This window comes from Neovison vison, chromosome 2 (assembly GCF_020171115.1).
Source record: "Neovison vison isolate M4711 chromosome 2, ASM_NN_V1, whole genome shotgun sequence".
NCBI lineage: Eukaryota > Metazoa > Chordata > Mammalia > Carnivora > Mustelidae > Neogale > Neogale vison.
Window position 1 is genome coordinate 203,136,530 of NC_058092.1, and position 20,552 is coordinate 203,157,081.

The 20,552-nt window shown below is 37.5% G+C and overlaps 1 protein-coding gene across 2 annotated transcripts in view; it reads right to left on the bottom strand.

Annotated features, from left to right (window-relative positions):
- Positions 1 to 513: 513 nt before the first annotated feature.
- Positions 514 to 20,552, bottom strand: part of CSGALNACT2 (chondroitin sulfate N-acetylgalactosaminyltransferase 2) — a 45,011-nt gene continuing 24,972 nt past the window's right edge. Inside the window, exons 6-8 of one of the 2 annotated variants that reach the window (XM_044240053.1) lie at positions 18,956 to 19,050; positions 8,202 to 8,283; positions 514 to 2,826 (exon numbers count right to left, since the gene is read on the bottom strand). In XM_044240053.1, the coding sequence (XP_044095988.1) occupies positions 2,534 to 2,826; positions 8,202 to 8,283; positions 18,956 to 19,050 (470 nt within the window). In that variant the 3' untranslated portion in view covers positions 514 to 2,533. The remainder of the gene's footprint in view (positions 2,827 to 8,201; positions 8,284 to 18,955; positions 19,051 to 20,552) is intronic. The other variant, XM_044240054.1, reaches the window with a different exon arrangement.

Sequence of the window (20,552 nt, forward strand, 5' to 3'; positions counted from 1 at the left end):
ATATGTGAAGAATTCCTAAGAACTGATAAAATGGGCAAGAGGACCGAAATGCAAACTATAACTACAATTCATGCCTAAGGTCTATTAGATTAGCAAGAATTAATAAACCTGACAAAATTAAGTGTTGCCAAGGATGCAAAATGAACTCTCTCACAGTGCTAGAGATGGTCCATTTTGGAAAGGAAACTGAATGTACACACAAACGATGACCCAGCATCATTATTCCTAGAGAAACTCTTGTACACTTATAAGAGACACGTAAAGCAGTATTCATGACAATAGTGCTTCTGATAGCAAAAGCAAACAGCAAACTATGAACGGCCCAAATATCTATAAAAAAATAAAATTACTGAATATTTAATATATTCATACAGTGGAATACTAGTCAGTAATAAAAATGAATTTTGAGACTAATATGAATGAACCTCAAAAATATAATACTGAATGAAAGTTAGAGAACAGATAATGAAATAATATGCAAATAAATTCAGAAACAGGCAAAACTACATAGTCTTTTGGGTAGAAGTATATAACAGTTGGGAAAACTAGGAAAAACAAATGAAAAATTATCACAGAAATCAGAATGGTTACAATTACGGAGAGTGAGGGTGTGTGATCAAGAAGAGGCCCATAAAGGCCTTTCACTGATAATGTTATCTTAATCTGGGTAGCTGTTTGCTTTATTATTCTTTAAAGTACACAATTATATCTTTTATACTTTTTCATATTTATGGTATTTTGTAATGGAGAGAAATTAGTTATCACATTTTCATTTAGCTTTTGGTAATAAAATACTTTATTGGTACCGTTTAATGTCAAAAACATAGCATATACTGTTTCCATCACTTAGTTTCTATCTTTAAATTGAAAGCTCACTAAGTTAAAGTCATTTGATTCTGTCAAAAAAACAAGCTGCAACTTACCTTTGCAAATAATTAGGTTCTCTCACTTTAAATACCTACACTCACTGGTCTTCATAATAAATAATTGTATATAAAAAGATATTGGCTTTAATAATTCTGCACATTTTGCACATCTTAAAAAAGCCTAAATGCTACCCAACTTAAAACTTGTACAAATAATTTATTAAGAATTACTGTAAAGTGAATTCATGTAGCACCAAGAAATTTGGGATTTATACTTTAGGTGATATAATTCACTGAGTAAAAAGAGTAGATTTTCTTCTGTGAATTCTTAGGGGTTTATATACAAATAGAAAGGATATAATATAGGTCCCTTTTGAAAGCCAAAGGTTCAAAATCTGTGCATGCCTTTTACCATATCTCCAATTTCTGGATCTAGCAATGGACCGTATGGTAAAAGATCCATGTGTGATAAATAACATAGTACAGTTCTATCTGAATATAACTTCTTATTCATCTTGTCTCATTAACATAATTTATACCTCAATTAAAATATTATTCTATCTGCAGACAATAGATTTCTCTAAAATATTCTGTAATTCAGATTTCTATTCATACTTTCTCCTTCACCTCTTTTCTCAAGTCAGTATAATTTTATGGTATACCTCATTAAATTGTTTTTTTTCTCCCTTCAGTGAAACTCAACTCAAAGTATCATAATATAAACAGAGATATAGCTTTTGTTAACATATTGTAAAAAGGAGGATAATAAATACATATGGATTCTTGCTAAATAAGACAATGCAAAGCAAAAAACACGCAACACCATGCTATGCTCATCTATTCTGAATCACTACAAGAAGGCCCCGATAGCACCCTGGCTCATGTAAACTGATGTTCCCAGATATCATTAGTGCCCTATGCTCCAACACAATTAAATGTTCTATTAAAGACATTTCCATTTTATTTGTTTAAAATAATTTATAACAATGTTGACTACTAATCCTGATAACAACACATTACAGTTTTAATCAAGTCATAGATTCTAAGCTAAGTATTTTCTACTATCATCCATTTATTTAAAAACACATTCAGGGAGCTAAGCAACATTCAGTTTAAGGGGTTTTTATTTCTTTTGATTGATTGTGAATTTCAGATGTGTCATTTAGTCATCCTCTGCTTCAATGAAAAAGAATTCTTCAGGCAACTGACTAAAGATCTTAATTTAAAAGCAAGTTGCCTTGGTGGTCAGCAGGGGAAGAACCCTTGTCTACACACTGCATCAAATATGACTCTTTCCTCTCTGCAGGAGCTGGATGCTCCTGACCTACCATGAGCACAACACATTCCAACCCTCAACCCGTATGCAATCAGGGCACATTAGAACAGGGGTACAGGGTAGAAACGAACTCAAAACTACTTTTGGGGCAAACACCAGATTTTGATTAGTCAGCGATTCCATAGTATGGTATGCCCACAAAACAGGCTTTGCACTGAAACACTTGATTTTTTCTTCTCATAACAAGTTAAACTGCTTAAGTAAAGTAATATCAGAAAGAACACAAAAGATAAGCATGTCTTCTCTGAAAGAGGCACTGCATCTGGAATTGGAATTAAGGCTAAATAAATAGTGCTGGTTTATGGTTCAGACTAATGTGCCAGTGATTATGTTAACCGACAGCTTCGCTATTTGTCCTGTATGCCTGTTTGTGAAGATGCGTCTCTATCTCCTCCCTGAAGACCAGCATTCCCAGGTGCGAGTGAGAGGCCTCGTTCATGGCTTTGGACTGGATGCACATACGGTACTGCTCAGGAGTCAGCTCATCAGCACAGCGTTTCTCATGCCAGAGGTGGAAAAGGCCAGGAACTGGAGTCCGAATCACAATCAGGTCACCATGTAAGTATTTTCGATAAAGATGAACATCTTCTCCACCCCAACCTTTTACTTCCATGTCAAATCCACCTGCAGGATGAAAACTGACACTATAGGTATATGTCTGACAGCCAGATCACAGTCAACCCTGATAAGAATTAAGATGTTCTGCTTCAAATGAGATGGCCCAAAGATATCTGATATAGAGGACTGACATTCTGGTTTGGAAGTCCAGCTAGAAGCTGAGATCTAGGAGCTCAAGCCTGTTGTTCAGAGTATCAAAGTGAGGTTAAATATTTAAGAATGCTTTGTAAATATCTAAGTTATATAGAAAATCTAGAGAAAGTCAAAGTAGAAGGAAATAGAAATTATCCATAATTTCAGCACTATTAATATTGTAATTAATACAGTTATCCTTTGAGATACAAGTTCTTCTGGGTCACAGACAACTTTCCAGAGTGGAAAACAGAAGACATGGCTAGTCTGAACATCCACATTTGAGAATGGACACACAGGTGATTTAAAGTCACAGGAATGGATGAAATTACTGAAGGAGTTTAGAAAGAAAATAGGGCCCAGATCTAAATGTTAAGCAATACCAATATGTACAGGTTAAACATGCAGAGAAAGATAAATCAGCAAGAGACTGAAAAATGGTCCCAGAGGATGGAGAAAATTCTGAAGAATGAGCTATCAGAGAAGTCAAGTGAAAAAAGTGTCTTCAGGAAGAAACGGTCAAGCATGTGCTGCTCAATAAATTAACTAAAACCCCCCCCCCCCAACAACAACTAATAGACCTAGCAACATAAATATCACTTATAACCTTACCTACCAGAACAATTCTGATGGAGTGATGTGGCAAATGGCTTACTGGACTGGGTGAACACATGAAATGGGAGATAAAATTGAGACTATTTTCAAACTGGCTTAAGATGAACACCAAACTTTCTAAAGCATGGAGAACACAAATCATTTGGAATTTTTTGAGATTTAGCAAAGGTTCTTAAAAACCAAGAAAAAATCAATTCTTCAATTAAGAGCTAGGTTTCCAAATTATCTCTTCTATCAAATAATTACATGCTATTTGGTTTCATACTCACAGGATGACAATAATCCTGAGATCTCTGAAAAGTATTACCTTAAATAGTCACAGCTTTACTAAAAGCTATGTCTAATACATACTGGTTTTTCTTCTTTGTAGATAAAAGGTCTTCAAATATTAGAAATGGTGTAGATACTTAAAATAAATGGGAGACTTCCAGTTTTTGGTCCAGCATATATAGGGCTTCAAAGTCATATTGTCCTAACAAGAAGTAAAAAACCAAACTGAAAAATAAACAAATTTTCTCAGATCCCTCAGAGAAATAAGGTCACAGAGCAAATTGGAGAGACAGGCAGGTAAAACAGAACCATAACTATGTGAGCAGAAACCCACCACTAGAAATCTCTAGGGGAACCAGTACTAGGGTAGGAAAAAAAAAGTCTGAACTATAGATGATGAATCGCTAGAGGCTCAGAGGACCAAGCCTGAGAGTTGAAAACTCTGGGTCGTGGGAGGGTCCCTATGCATGTGTGAGTTTTATCTTTTGGAGCTCTAGCAGGTTCTCACTGTGAAGACTGGAGCAAAATCCCCTAGTGTTTTCAGCAAGGGCAGTGGGAACATAATCATTCTGAAACATGCCAGAGCACTTTATTCTTCTTAACAAGGCCTGCTTTCAGAAGAAACTATTTTACTACAGTCAAACCTACCTGGAGGAAGGACATACTCAACTTCAGCCCACACTAGTTATCCTGTCTCACTTAAGGTTGGGGGCAGTGTCTGAGAAATACTTGTGAAGTTAACGGTCCAGATACATAATCTCACTAAAGGATTGAGACCTAATCACAGGACTACGGAATGTTTCCTCTTTCTGCACACCTCACCACCTATTATTAAAGGCCTATTTACTGCAGTTTCCTTTACCCAATATATCATAATCAGCTATGAAGGAAATAATGACGCATACCAAAAGACAAAAAACAGACTGAAGACCCAGAGCAAGCATCAGAACCAGACTCAGATATGGCAGGGGTATTGAAATTATCAGCCTGGGAATTTAAAACAACTATAATTGATATGCTAAGGACTCTAACAGAAAAAGTAGACAACAAGCAAGAACAGATGGGTAATGTAAGCAGAGAGTGACAGATTCTAAGAAAGAATAAAAAAGAAATGCTAAAGATAAACAGTGTAACAAAGGAAGAATGCCTTTGTATTGGCTGAGGAAAGAATCTCTGAGGTTGAAGACATGTCAAGAGAAACTTCCAAAACTGAAAAGGCAAAAGAAAAGCAAAGAGGATGGCAGTGGGGAAGCCAGATCAGAACAGAATTTCTAAGAACTGTATACAAAAGGTATAACATATGTGTAACGGGAATATCAGAAGGAGAGGAAAGAGAGAAAGGAACAGAAGCTCCAAAATGAAAGAGACCAAATTCCAAACAAGTGCTGCTGGGAAGCCAGGGGCTCCCTTTCTCCTCCAGCCCATAGTTATAAGGTAGAGGATATACCCCAGGAGGTAGTGGGACCCCTGACCCTCCACCCCATGTCCTCCTCTTAACGCAGGGGAGAGAGAAGTTTGCCAGTGTTTCCACCTCCAGCTCCAGAGGAGGCTTGGAGACTTTTCCCTGGAGAGGAGCCAGTGCATAAGAACAGACTGCCCCAAAGCTCTTCCCAAAGGAACTGACTTTATTTGAAACACTGTGCGGAAGTCCAGGCCTAAGGGGGCTCTTGAACATAATGGAGATTTTGGTGGTAAGCAATTAAGAGAAGGCTGATAGCTCCATTAGAGCAATAAGCTAAAATGCAGGCCAGCTAGTTTACTGGAGAGAACAGGGAAAGAGAGAGATAAGAAGAACCCTCCTGAGGTCTAAACAAAACTCAAAGATGTGCCTCAAAAACTACCTTGCAAAAGGGTTCAATTTAATTGGGTCAGACTGCACAGCCATTTTTATGCCCCAGAGCACTGTCAAAAACAAGAGAGCAATGAGTGGAGCCTAACAAGTGGGGGTGTTATCAACAAAGGCACAGAGACCATAAAAGACAGCCCTACTAGGGGCACCTGGGTGGCTGTCGATTGAGCACCTGACTTCAGCTCAGGTCATGACCTCGGGGTCCTGGACTGATCCCTGTGTTGGGTTTCACGCTTAGTGGGGAGTCTGCGTCTCCCTCTCCCTCTGCCCCTCCCCCTGGTTCTCCTCTCTCTCAAATACATAGTCTTTCTATTTTTATTTATTTATTTATCTTAAAAAAGAGAGCCCTACTAAATCCATGTCATCTCAGAGTGACTGTGCCCATGCCCCAAGGAGTGACATGAGAGGCTTCATATTGCTGGGGAAGGGGGAGATAAAATTCATTAAAATAGTAAAGTCAAGTCAATAAACAAGCAAAAAAAAAAAGAACAAAAAACAAGCCCTGGAGTCAGGGGGGGATCAATATCCAGACTTACCATGATAGATTACCTAAAATGCCCTGTTTTCAAGAAGAAAATTATGAGGCATGTAAAGAATTAGAAAAGAGTGATCCATATACCAGAAAAAGCAGGCAAGAGAAACTGAGGGCCCAGATGTCAATTTCAAAACTATTATAAATATGTTCAAAGAATTAAAAGAAACCATGCTTAAAGAAGTAACAGAAGGCAAGATGACAAGTCGATTTCAAAACTATTATAAATATGTTCAAAGAATTAAAAGAAATCATGCTTAAAGAAGTAACAGAAGGCAAGATGACAATATCTCATCAAATAGAAAATATTAATTAAAAGAGAGAAATTACATATAAAAAGAGCCAAGTGGAAATTCTGGAGTTATGGGGCACCTGGGTGGCTCAGCGGGTTAAAACCTCTGCCTTTGGCTCAGGTCATGATCCCAGGGTTCTGGGATTGAGCCCCGCATTGGGCTCTCTGCTCAGCGGGGAGCCTGCTTCCTCCTCTCTCTCTGCTTGCTTCTCTGCCTACCTGTGATCTCTGTCTATCAAATAAATAAATAAAATCTTTAAAAGAAAAAATCTTAAAAAAAAATTCTGGAGTTAAAAAGGACAATGTAAATGAAAAATTCATGAGAGTAGCTCATTAGATCTTAACTAACAAAGAATCAGCAAACTTGAAGACAGACCAATTGAAATTATGCAATCCAAAGAACAGAGAGAAAAAAATAATGAAAATTTAAAAAAAAGAAAATAATAATAATAAAAAATAATGAAAAATGAACAGAGTCTCAGAGAAATGTGGAGCACTATTAGCTATACCAACACATACCAAATAGGAATATGAGGAAAAAGATAATGAGAAAGGAGCAGTGAGAAATAACACGGGTTAGAAAGCAGTGATGTATCCTTCCGGTTTTATTCATCCAGAAATCAGGGAAAAGGGCATTAGTTTAACTTAATAGTCCTTTTGTTACTATTTTCTGTTTGCATGATTCAGATGTTACAATGATAAAGAGACAAGGTGGAGGAACTTCCACAATAAATGGCTGATTATAAAAAATAAATGTAAGATGGACTTAAAAAGTACACAAAATATATTCTGTTACAAAATATAAAAAAACCCAATATATGCTTGTGCATATATAGATAAGTATGTGTATATATATGTAAATATGTATATCTATGTATAGATGTATATACATATCTAGATATATATACACATCTATGTATATATACATATCTAGATATATACACACACACACATAAATATATAAAATACATTCTTATATGCTATGGAAGTGTAGCCACCGACTGATTAGGAGACATGGAATCAGGTTTCAGCCTGCTTTCTTAAACCATACTCTGATGCATTTTTTGCTGGGTAATACTGAAGCTAGCTAGAGTGGGGCAGGAGGCTTAGACCAGATTCTTCAGGGTCATTTTGGCTTCAAGGAGTGGATGACTAAACCAGTGACTCCAAGTGCCCCATTCCAACTTCAACCAGAGCTAGAAAGATAAGCTGTCTTTTCATTTGTTTTAAATACTAAGATTTCATTAATAGTTCAATAGACAGTTAAAGAGGGTTTCATCTCTAAATTAAAAAAATGCAAAAGCCCTTGAATTAGATAATCTAACATTACTTCCAGATGTAACAATCTGTGAGCACAACACCAAAGTTATGTAGAGATCTTTTGTAAGAGTATTTGTAACAACTGTAAATATTGGTAACAAGCCAAACAGATGATTTTAAAAACTAGTGTTTTGATTTTAAAGAAACAAGTAAATATTCCATTTTACTTTTTAAAAATGATCTCATTTTTGCTACTTAGAGACATTAATTATAAACTTACTTTGCCTTTCACACCTCTAGATGCCTCTTTTTAGCTAATCTCATTCATAATTTAATAGGAAAATATTTGATTCTGAGGCCTTTGAGAAAAATGCCATAAAGCACAACAGTAAATATGTATACCCCTCTCCATAAATATAAGGTATACTTACCAATTGTCAGGAAATCTGATCGATACTGACAAGTCATTCCAAAGCCAAAATCTCGCCAAAAGCCAGAATCCTTTTTGTGAACCTTCAGTTAAAAAAAATAAATTCAATTTAATACCTCAAGAACTAGAAGTTTTAATCAACAATGAAAAAAATTAAAACTTTCCAAATAATAATTTTTCCTGTCATTTCTGTGACTGACAATGGATTACATGCATTCACATGATTAAATCCTTAAAAAAAAAAATCAACAAAAATACAGTACTCTCTGTCAGGAAAGGGTTCTTGCTACATTCAATTTAGCTGAATTTAAGCCCTCTGGCAAGGTGCAAGCTGGGGTTATTAATAACCAACCAGTATTGTGCCTGAGCTCAAGGAGCTTACATTCCATTCTGGGAGGATAACAGTTGCACAACTCATACTATAATACACTGTAATTAATTCTGCACAGACCTTATTTGGTGCCTATCCAGCATTCACTTCCCTGCTCCTTACCTAACTGTGTACAGTTTTGCTCTGGCAATTACTTGGCTCCATGTAGCACATGAGCTTCAGGGAAGCTCCTTCCACCCAGAGCTTTAGATTGGACCATGCCTGTATCAGTGGCACAGTGTCACCCAGTTTTTGCAGGAATTGACTGACTAACAGGAATTGGACAAAATTCAGGCCAACATGGTAAAAGGGGAGGGTTGTTGGGAACTCTGGAAAACAAGGCCCCTTCATTCCTCTGAGAGAACTACTAGAAAAGACACTTGCTTTTTTTGGATAGTGTAGGGCAGGAGTCAGCAAACTACAGCCTCTAGGCTAAATCTGGCCTGCCGCCTGTTTTTGAAAATCATTTTATTGGAATACAGCCATACTCATTTGTTTACAAACTGTCTATGTGTATTTCGTGGTACAGTGGCATAGTTGAGTAGCTGCAACAGGGATTTAGCTATATGGCCTGCAAAGCCAACATATTTCTCTGTGGCTCTTTACAGAATAAGTTTGCCAACTCCTGGTATAGGGTATAGATGTGAAGCTTGGAATTGCTACAGTCCTTTAAAATGAAATTGTCACCACTGAAGTCCAAACAGAGAAATAAAAAGAAAATCAGGGCTCTGATGATATATAACCCCAGAATCAAGTAAAAGTTGACACCTAATAAAGATTCTTTATTTTATTCATGCATTCAGCAAGTGTTTTTACCCATCAGATATGGTATTGAGAGCTGGGAACACAGCAATGAATAGAGAGGACAAAGTCTCTGCCATCACAGAGCCTGTTTTGATGAAAAAATAGCAAATAAATAAATATATAACTCAGGTGGTAATACATGCTAGGAAGAAAAATATAGTAGGAGAAGGGGAGACCATGAGAGACAGAAAGCCTATTTTGGATATAAAGGCCATATGAGGTCTCCTTGAAGAGATAACATTCGAGCAGGGACCCTAATGAAATACTGAAGTGAGCTGTGAAATATCTAAAGGAGATCATTCCAGGCAAAGAGGGTAGCATGTATGATGGCTAAGAAGCAGAAAGGGAATGAGTGGGGCAAGAGCAGAGAAAACAAGGGCAAGAGCAGAGGAATGAGGTCCTGTGGACAAGAAAGGGCTATTAACATTTTTAAAAGATAATTGGTATTACAGTTCTTTTGTATGCATATGGTAATGATCTAGAAGAAGCATAACGTTAGGATAGGAGAGCGTGAAGGATGGCTGGAGGGGAGTGCTTGTTTAGGCATGAAAGATGAGCTCTAGTCCAAGAGAAAAGGACAGGTTGGCCTTATGAAGGGATGTGCGCAGTTCCTCCACTGGGAATGGAGAGAGGCTGATGAGTCTTATGATAGAATAAGGAAGTGAAATGTCTGCTTCTCTGTTCTAAGTGAAATATGAAGCAAGGTATATGGAGAGTGAGAAGTGGTGAGGGGTGCTGGGAGACAAGAGAAGGAGGACAGTATGGCTGGCCTGCAGGATGGACAGTGGGTAGATCACGGTCAGGTACAAATGTCAGGGCAGCTGTGGAACTCTGAGACCTGTGGTCATCTTTTTAAGGCAGTGGCCCTATAGTGGGACTTTACTATAGGTGTGTTTCTTACCCTCCCTATTCCACTGCTCAAGGGCCTATGTAAGAGTTGCCCTTAATCAGGCTGGGGTTCTAAGAGAAAACACTGGACAGGGTGAGGGATGAAGGTGAGTATGGCAAGGAGGCTGTGGATAATGACTGACTATAAAGTTGGAGTTGGGTAAGGAGAGACATGAGGATGCAGACATGAGAAGGGTGACAGAAAGGAGAGTTACCTCACCCAAAGTGCAAGGTTCTAAGACAGTTTCCTCTAAGAAATAAAGTTGGAACTAGGATCTGAGAAATAAGCCAGAGTTAGTCAACTGAGGGATGTGCTGGAGAAAGGTCTAGACAAAAGAACAGGTTGTGCAAAGACTTGGGAGGTTGGAGAGAGCATGTGGATGAAGGATGGTGGGACCACGTTGGAGACAGAAGTAGAGTGCCCACAAGTGTAGGCCAGAGCTCAGCAAACTTCTACAAGAGCAGGCAGTAAATATTTTAGGCTCTGCAGAACATAAAGTCTGTCACAACTATTTATCTTAGCCACTGAAGTGTGAAAGTTGTCACAGACATTAAGTAATCAAGTGAGCATGCTGTGTTCCAATAAACTTTACTTATGGTTGCTGAAATTTGTATTCTTGAAAATATCTGTCAACCACTCTTCTTCATTCATGAGCCACAGAAAACTAGGCAGTAGGCTGTTTTGGCCAACAGACCGTAGGCTGATGACCCCTGGTTTAAGGGACCCACAGGGCCACATCAGAGAGAACAGGATACCTGGTCACATATTTTGGCTTTATCCTAATAGCAATGGAAATTCTCTGAAGAGTCAGGACAGGAGGAGTAATATGATCAGGTGACATTTTTGAAAGATCACTCTGGCTAGAGTATAGAGAAGAGATATAAGAGGGGAAAAGAAGGGATGCTGAGAGGATGGTTAAGAGGCAATAGTTATAATCTGGGAATGGGAAGCTGATGATATGTTCAGAGAGAAAAAATTACCATGATATGTTCAGAAAGAAAAAATTGCATGGGGGTAAAAAAAAAAAAAAAAGATTGAGGACAAAGAACTGATAGAAGTCAGGAAGTGACTGAATGGGCAGGAGATGGGGTGAGAGGGAAGGATCAACCAAGGCTGACAGCAGCCTGCTGTCCTGGATAATGGGTATGTGGTAGTGCCATCCCCCAATAGTGGGAGCACTGAGGAAAGGGCCCAGAGCTGAATGATGCAAAGCTGGGTTCTGAGCATAATGAATGTGAGTGATCTACAAGGAAGCACATGAAAATACTGCAGATAGCAGGAATGAAGGGAGTATATGGGTCTGCAGAGGAGGCAAATCTTGAGAGGAGTGGGAAGAGTCAGAAAAGGCTGCTGTATGTAATGGGAGAATTGGCTGAAAAAAATAGAAGAACCAGGCAGCACTGAGGACTCAGCTTAAGTTGGAACTAATAAGTGAGGTATGTATTTTCTTTTCTTTCTTTTAAAATAATTTTTTTTTGGTCAGGGGAGGGCTTCTTCCCCTTCTAGACTGTAAAGCTCCTAGAGGGCAGGACTTTTTGTTGATTTTGATCACTGTTATATGTGGAGCACCTAAAACAAGGCAAGGCACATAGTAGGCTTTCAATGAACATTTGTCAAATGAAATTAATTTATAGAGGCATAATTTCTGTGGCAAAACCAGGTTCCAATATTCTTATCTTCTTAGTCAAAACATAATCCTGGTGCAAAGTATTAAAACAAAACACTCCCCACTCCATGAAAATAAAATAAAACACTCACTCTGACATTTCTACACCATGACAATTATAATTTTACAAATATTAAGTGTTCCTTTATAACTTAGTTTCTTAAAAAAAAATCTCCAATATTATATTATCACACTTGGGGAAAGGAGTCATTGGTTTTGATTTTTTTTTTTTTTAAAGATTTATTTATCTATTTGACAGAGAGAAACACAGTGAGAGAGAGAACACAGCAGGGGGAATGGGAGAGGGAGAAGCAAGTTTCCTGCCAAGCAGGGAGCCCGATGTGGGACATTGGACAGTGACCTGAGCCAAAGGCAGATGCCCAACAACTGAGCCACCCAGGTGCCCCACAGTTTTGTTCCATTTTATTTCCACTGTCTGTAATCCCGGATTGTTAATGTTTTATTGCATTTTTCTCTCTCCCTCTCCTAAGCAAGTTGGGGGATGCAGGTGTCCACAGATAATCTACACCTCCAGCCCCCAGGCCCTCACAAGCTGCCAGGTTCACAAATCCATGTGGCAAATTGACACCTTCCCTTGGAGGTCTAATAAACAACATATACACCTATTATGCTCAGGTTGAATCCCTAATCCCTCCTTCTGCCATTCCTGTCTTTCATTCCTCACATCTAATTCTCCAGCAAGTTCTGTCAGACAAATCATACTTCAAACTTTCTCCGTGATTACCATCCTTACCCAAGCCACGGTCACCTCCTTGGCACACTGTAAAAGCCTAACTGGCTATTTGTAGCTACAGCCAGCCACACCCCATCCGTTCTTTACAGAATCAAAACCCTCCCCAGGCTTTCTATCATACTGAGCTTAAACTCCTTATAGCTCAACATGACTGGCCCAGCTTTGTGCCCTGTTGCCCACTGTGTTCCAGACACCTTAGGAAACCTAGTAGCTGTTCCTTTTGCTTGGGACTGTCTTTCCCCAGTTAATAGGTAGCAGGTTCTTTCCTGTTATTTGGATGGCCTCTCCAACAGCCTCATCTCAAAAAGGTCTTTCTGACTAAACACACCACAGAAACACCTAATCATTTTTCACAACTCAGCCCGTTTTAATGATCTGCATGTTATTTATTCATTGACTTCATCTTCTGTCTCTTCCTACCAGAAAAAAGATTTTTTTTAAAAAAGATTTTATTTATTTGACAGACAGATCACAAGTAGGCAGAGAGGCAGGCAGAGAGAGAGGGAAGCAGGCTCCCTGATGAGCAGAGAGCCCGATGCGGGACTCGATCCCAGGACCCTGGGATCATGACCTGAGCCGAAGGCAGAGGCTTTAACCTACTGAGCCACCCAGGCGCCCTGAAAAAAGATTCTTATGAATAATAACCATGTCTATATGGTTCTAGGTGCTGGGGATTCCAGCAGTGAATAGTGGCTGGCCTAGAATGAACCCTGTTGGACGAATTATGGTAACACAGGCAAGTTTGTGCAGTGGATAAGAGCGGGGATACACCGCCCGGGCCCCTGGCCCCAGCCATGCCAGCCGTGCAACTAGGCAGGCACTCAACCACCAGATGGTTATGTCCTCATCTGTAAAACAGGGGTAATAATAGCATATACCTCAGAGGTGTAAGAAGGATTAAATGAGTTAACATGCATGAAAAACAACAATAGCTTACCCAAAGAAAAGGATAGCTAAAAAAATAGTATTAGCATTAAAATATAAAAAATACACATAATTTCCCTTTTTTAGACTTTATCTTTTCCTCTACATTTACATGGCTGTATAATCTACATTTCATGAACATTTTCCTCTTGCCACCTATTCACCATCATATGTACTATAATTCATTATTTTTACAGTTTTGCTGCTTCCAATGTTGTTGATACTATCGTATGTATTGCTGCTCTACGGTTCTGTTTTCTCAGGGTAGACTCCTGGGAGTGGAGATTACGGAATCAGAGGGATGAACCCATTTGAAAACTCCTGATCCAGAAAGCTTGTCTGCATTCCTACACCACCAGCATGGATGGAAGAACTCCTACCCCACCGCCTTGCTTGCATGGCTGTTTTAAAAACTGATTTTACAGCAGCAAAAAAAAGTATTGCACTGCTGTTTTTCATTTATTCTTAGTAAGGCTGGTTATTTAAATATGTTTATTATGAAATACTACCAACTGTCTTTTAGCCTTTTTTTTCTAATGGTGTATTTCCTGTTTACTTTTAGTATCAAGGAGATAATATTACAGATTATGGAGAGCAAGCTTTTGTCTTAAGTGGGGAGATTGAAGTTTGGAAAGGGTAACTTGCAAAGGTTACAAAGTGAAACTACAACTTGAAATGGAAGTATTTAAACTTATTTTTTTGTGTGGAACATCTAGAATGAACCCACATTCAAATCATTCTTCTCCCACATCCTCCCAAACCAGACAAGAATATTAGCATGCTTTTACATTCCTCTTCACCCTCACATATTGACTTCATTTAGCACTGTGTTTATCAAGCAATTTTTTTATAAATAAGATTTTTATTTTAGAGTAATTTTAGATTTACAGAAAAGCTGCAAAGTAGTAAACAGAGTTCCTGTATACTTCTCACCTAGTTTTAACTTCACCTAAATGTTATTATCTTACATTGTTGTTGTGGCACATTATAAAAACAAGAAACCAACACTAGTACATTACTATTAACTACATTTTATTTATTTATTTTTAAAGATTTTACTTATTTATTTGAGAGAGAGAGAGAGAGAGAGAGAGAGTGAGAACGCATGAGGAAGAAGCAGAGGGAGAAGCAGACTCTTGCTGAGCAAGGAGCTGATTGAAGGACTTGAACCTAGGACTCTGGGATCATGACCTGAGCTGAAGGCAGACGCTTAAATGACTGAGCCACCCAGGCACCCAACTATTAACTACATTTTAGACTTTATTTGGATTCTACAAGTTTTCCTTTAATGTCCTTTTTTCTGTTCCAGGATCCAGTCCAAGGCACCACACTGTATTTATTTGTTATGTCTCCTTGGTCTGGAAACTCGTAATTTCTCAGTTTTCCTTGTTTTTTGATGATCCTGACACTTTTTAAAAAATTACTTTTTTTTTTTTTTTTTTTTTTAGTAATACCCACACCCACTCTGAGGCTCAAACTCACAACCCTGAGTTCAACAGTCGCATGCTCTTCCCACTGAGCCAGCTAAGTACCCTTGATCTTGACACTTTGAAGTATTGCTGAGGTTATTTTGTGTAATACTCTTCAATTTGGGGTTGAATGAAGTGTTTCTCATGATCAGGTTTCTGGAAGGAAGGCCACAGAAGTGAAATGCCCTTCTTGATTCATCAAATCAGGGGTGCATAATAACACTGGTGAGGTTAACCTTCATTACTTGGCTTAAGGTGGTATCTGCCAGGTTTCTCCACTGAATAGTTCTCTTTCCATACTCAATTCTTTAGAAGTGAGTCACCTAGCTCCACCTACTGGAAAAGAAAGTATCTACATAAGTTATTCAGAATTCTGTAGCAAAGATTTAGCTCTTCTCCCTTATCTACTCCTATCTAATTAGTCTCTCCATTGATTTATTATTATTATTATTTATTCACTTGCTAATTTATTTATATCAGTATGTACTCATGGATAGTTATTTTATGCTTGGGGTTGCAATCCAGTACTATGTTATTTATTTTGTTGCTCAAATTGTTCTAACTTTGCCATTGGAAGTTTATTCAGGCTCCTGCTGTATCCCTTTGACATACCCTTATCCTCTTTTTTTTTTTGAGTACTGCCTTACAGTCTGGAGCTTCAGGCTCCTTGATTTCCTGTCCCAGATCCTAAGATCTGGGAGCTGGGTATGTTGGTTACTCTTGGGGTATTACTGCTTCTAGGTTCTCTCAGAGGACAGGGCCAGGTAATACACATTTGTATGTGTACCCTTTGAATTTTAAATCCCCAACTGCTATTCATTTCTTTTTTATTATGTGTTTCATCAACAACTACTTAAACAAGTTTTACTGGGGTTTTAGTGCTGGTGACTAATGTTTTATTCTCGGGTCTTCTTTCAAACGGGTTCATTTCTCATTCTGCTGAAGAGGTCTATAAGAAGTAAACCTTGAGTCCTTGAATATTCAACAATATCTATTTTGCCCTCAAATAGGTGAAATATAAATTACAGAATTAAAGTTATTTCTCTCACAACATTCAAGATATTGTTTTATTGTCTTCTAGCACCAATTATCATCAAAAAGAAGGCAAATGCCAATCCGATTCTTACTCCTTTGCAGACAAGTTCTCAAATGCCAGACTTGTCTTTCCTTAGCTCTTCGAAGTTTTCTTCTATTTCATCCACTGTCTGTTCTCTCTTTTCTCTCCCTTCTGGAGCTCCTACTAACAATTTTGGGAGCTTCTTGAATGATTCCTCATGTCTCAATTTTTCTCTACATTATTTCTTGGTCTTTATGTGCCCAGGTAACTTGTCTTCTAGTTATAAGCTTGTTTCAACTGTAACTGTTCCAATATTCAGCCCATTTACTGAGTTTTAGATTTTCACAATTTCCAAGTTGACCTTTTTAGCAACAAATCTAGTCTTACTAATTTAATGTTTTCTTTCCCTGAAGACCTACTTACCTTAAAGTTGTTTTCATTCCCTATTCATATTCTCATGTGATATCTTTTCTGTTTATTAAAATTTGGTGCCTCCCTTTCATAGTGTTGGTTTGGCCTCTCTCAGTTAACTGCTACTGTTTTTTGTTTCAAAAATCATTGTTCAGGGGCACCTGGGTGGCTCGTCAGTTAAGCAACCAACTCTTGATCTCAGCTCAGGTCTTGACCTCGGGGTCTTAAGTTCAAGCCTTATGTTGGGCTCCACACTGGACAATGAGCATACTTAAAGAAAAAAAAATATCATTGTTCAAATACCCTTGGCTGTCAGCTAAGATTACAGGGGCCTATCTCTAGTAATAGTGGAAGAGGGGCTGAATGTGGTCTTGGGGACAATGTGCCAACAGCAGCTCATTTTCAGAGCCTGGCGCTCACTATCCATCCTACAACTCAATATTCCCAAAACCTTACCCTACCTCTCTTGCTCCAGGGACCACATACACTGCCACAGCCTGTAGTCCAATCCCTGTGATGCCTGCTGCTTAGCACATGCCCAGAGAATATGTACTCCATCATGCTCTGTCTTCCATGAGCTCAGAGGATCAGAGGATACAGAGCAGCCCCATCTTGTGTTCTCCTGAACATATTCCAGATTCTTCTTTCTTCTATCAATCCTATGCCAACTATTGCCATTTTATATCAATGTCTCAAAATTTTCTACCAAGGGCACTTCTCTCATTTTCCAAAGCTAATATACTTTTTTTTTTAGTAATTCACTTTTACAAAGGATTTAGGGTTTCAGATAAGGCAAATGTGGGTGCTTGGTTTGCCATTTTGATCCCATTTGTTTCTATATTCCCAAATAATACTGGCCTACACATAAGGCAGAGGGGTGTGTGTATACAGACACATCAATTGTAGCTAATTGCTATATTGCTATAGCATAAACTGTAGCTATTAGATATATTGCTTACTATATCCAGCCCCTCTGCTAAAGGCAGGACTGGAGTCTGAAGATAATGTTGGCTTCATAAAACTTATTAAGTAGGTCATATGGTATTACTTTAACCTGTTCTTCAAAAGTTTCAAAAAACTCACCAATAAAACATTGTACCTATTCATATGCAGGGTAATTTTTTTGATAACTGTTCTAATTTTTAAGTGGTTCTTAGTCTTTTCAGAGCTTCCATCTCTTTTATATATAAAATGCTAACACAAAATTTGCTTGTGTTAATAGTTTATAAGTTCTCAAATCTTTTATTTAGAATTTTAAAAATTTACCATATAAAAAATTGATTTCTCTCAGTTGTCATATTTTCCTTTTTACCTCAAATCTGTCCACTTTGGTTAAGAAATTTTTTTTTGCACATAAAGAATAAGCTACTATATATTAGTCAAACTATTATTTTTGGTTCATTAATTTCTGCCTTATCTTTATTTCTTTTCTCAGAGTTACTCATTTTTTTAATATCTTAAATTGACTTCTTAGTTCATTTATTTCCATTTTAATATTAACAATAAAAGATTAGACTAAGTGCAATATAGTATTCTTGACTCGAACCTGCAACACGAAAAGGACATTAGTAGAAAAATTGATGAAATCCTAATCTACAGTGTAGTTAGTAGTAACTTAGCAATGTTAATTTCTCATTTTGACAAATCGTTCCATAAGATAATATTCTGAGGGAAAACGGAGTGGAATACAGGAATGCTCTATACTATCTTTCCAACTTTTCTGTAAATTTAAATTATTCCAACATAGTATCTTTACTTAAAGTAAAAAAAAAACGTATATAGCTTTATCAATAACTGTAAGTTCTGTTATGGGCATTCCCACTCCATGACTTCTTTAGTAATTAACCACAGAATATCATTACTTCTTAGTTTATTTTGTAGTTTTAATTTCTAGTAAATAAGGTTTTTAAAATTAAAACTTATTTTTAGTATTACTGAGAATACATTGGCAGAAGTGACTGTAAAATCTACATATTCTAGAACATTAAGTTTTCTCTGTGGCCTAATTTTCTTTCCCTCTCTAGAATGATATTTGATTCTAAAACAGTAAGTGGAAAATCATCTTATGGGGGTGGTAAAAGATACTATGAAAAGTGTTTATAATAACTAGAGTTTTGTGGGGCTCCTGCGTGGCTCAGTCAGTTAAATGTCTGTCTTTGGCCCAGGCCATGACCCTGGGGTCCTGGGATTGAGCCCTGAATCAGGCTCCCTGCTCAGAGGGAGAGCCTGTTTCTCCCTCTCCCTCTGTTGCTCCCCCCGCTTGTACTCAGTCTCCTATAAATAAATAAATAAAATCTTAAAAAAAAATAACTACAGTTTTTTATTGAAACTTTCTTTTCTACTTGTGAAACAAACATAGAGGAACCTAGCAAGGATCGTTGTGGCCTTTCATAACTGACAATGAGTCTTACCAGCTGCTGCTCCACAGGTGGTGGTACATCCTGACTGGCATAAACAATGGCAGGGTTGTAAAGACTGAAAACCACAGGGTAAAACACCTTCTTACCTATAAATTAAAATATACAGTTACATCACATAACAAAGTCATAAAATGAAAGACTGATCAATACCGTGTTATCAATATTTAATACCGCTATTTCTTTGGTCATATATGGTGACTTTATCAATATTGTATTTTGTCAATTTTCAGGCTACTAAACATCATGCTGATTTGATGAACATGATGATTTTATAATGTATCAGTAGCTACAAAATTTATAACCTAAAGGAGACTAAAAAACAGACTAAAGGGTGTAACACACATTTCCTCCATTTGACTTTGGAGAGATACACAAAAGTTTTCGGTCAGTTATTCAACAGGTGAGCTATTTACTACTCATCATTTCATCTGATTAGCAGTGATAGATGTAGGTTAACCTCTGACAATCACCAAGAACTTAGAAATGTGTTAAATCCATCCTTCAAAATGAATCACAGGAACAGTAAATCCAAAGAATACTATAAAATCAACAGATTGTACACAATAATTAAAATACAGAATTGCAGACAGATTTTGGAGATTTGGAAAAGTTAAAAATACCTGATCCAATAGCCTCTGCAGAAAATCTTGTCATTAGCATTCAAACTGATAGCAGTGAAGGGACCTGTGAAGACTAAGGAGCCCTCAACAGAGAAGCCCGTACTAAGATGGGCCTCAGTTAGACATGATAATATAAAGTGCTCAGGAACCGTCAAGTACTTGTGGTAATGTGGCAGCCTTTCTATTACAAAATCCCTACTAGATGCTCATCTCACCTTTGTTAAAATTCACTTAGGGATGGAAGTTCAATTCCCAAGGAAAATCTATTTCTAGACATTAAAATATTTCTTTTACATTGAGCAAGTATGTTTCCTTCCACTTTCACATTGTGAACTTCATGTTGTCTGGTGCAAAAAAAGTAAACCCAACCCTCATTTATTCACTAGGTGCTCAAAGAGTTCCTGATAATGATCCCTAATGAAAATAATTAATAGGCTAATAATTTGCAGGATATGAATAGTTCTACACAAAAAGCATTTACTAGGAGTTTTTTGGCACAGAAAATTTTCTTTTCACATTTAAAATAAGATTTGATTTATAAAAATATCATTTGCTCATACATTTTCAAAAAATACCTATAACATAAAGCAAAGTACAGTAAATGATCCCCAAATATGTAGTATGGATGCCAAGCACCATCTATATCTAGGCTTCTTCATGTGTATGTCTCTCTGTTGGTACCACCTGCCTGAGGTAGAGTACTTCTTTCACACATCTCCATGTTGTCTGCTTGGCTCTTTTTCTGATAAGTGCTGCTTCTTCCTTGTCAATTTTAAGACATTTTCTTTGCTTTTGTTTATTTGGATTCAAATTTTGGCAATGGATTTGGCCACAAGAGCACAGGGGTATGAACTTCAGAGGGGCAAATTTTAACTTTTCTACTTAATATTCCAGTTAAAGTATGCCTAATATAACTTTAAGAAAACATAATTAACTTGATCCAAAATATGGGACATGCTGACACTGTT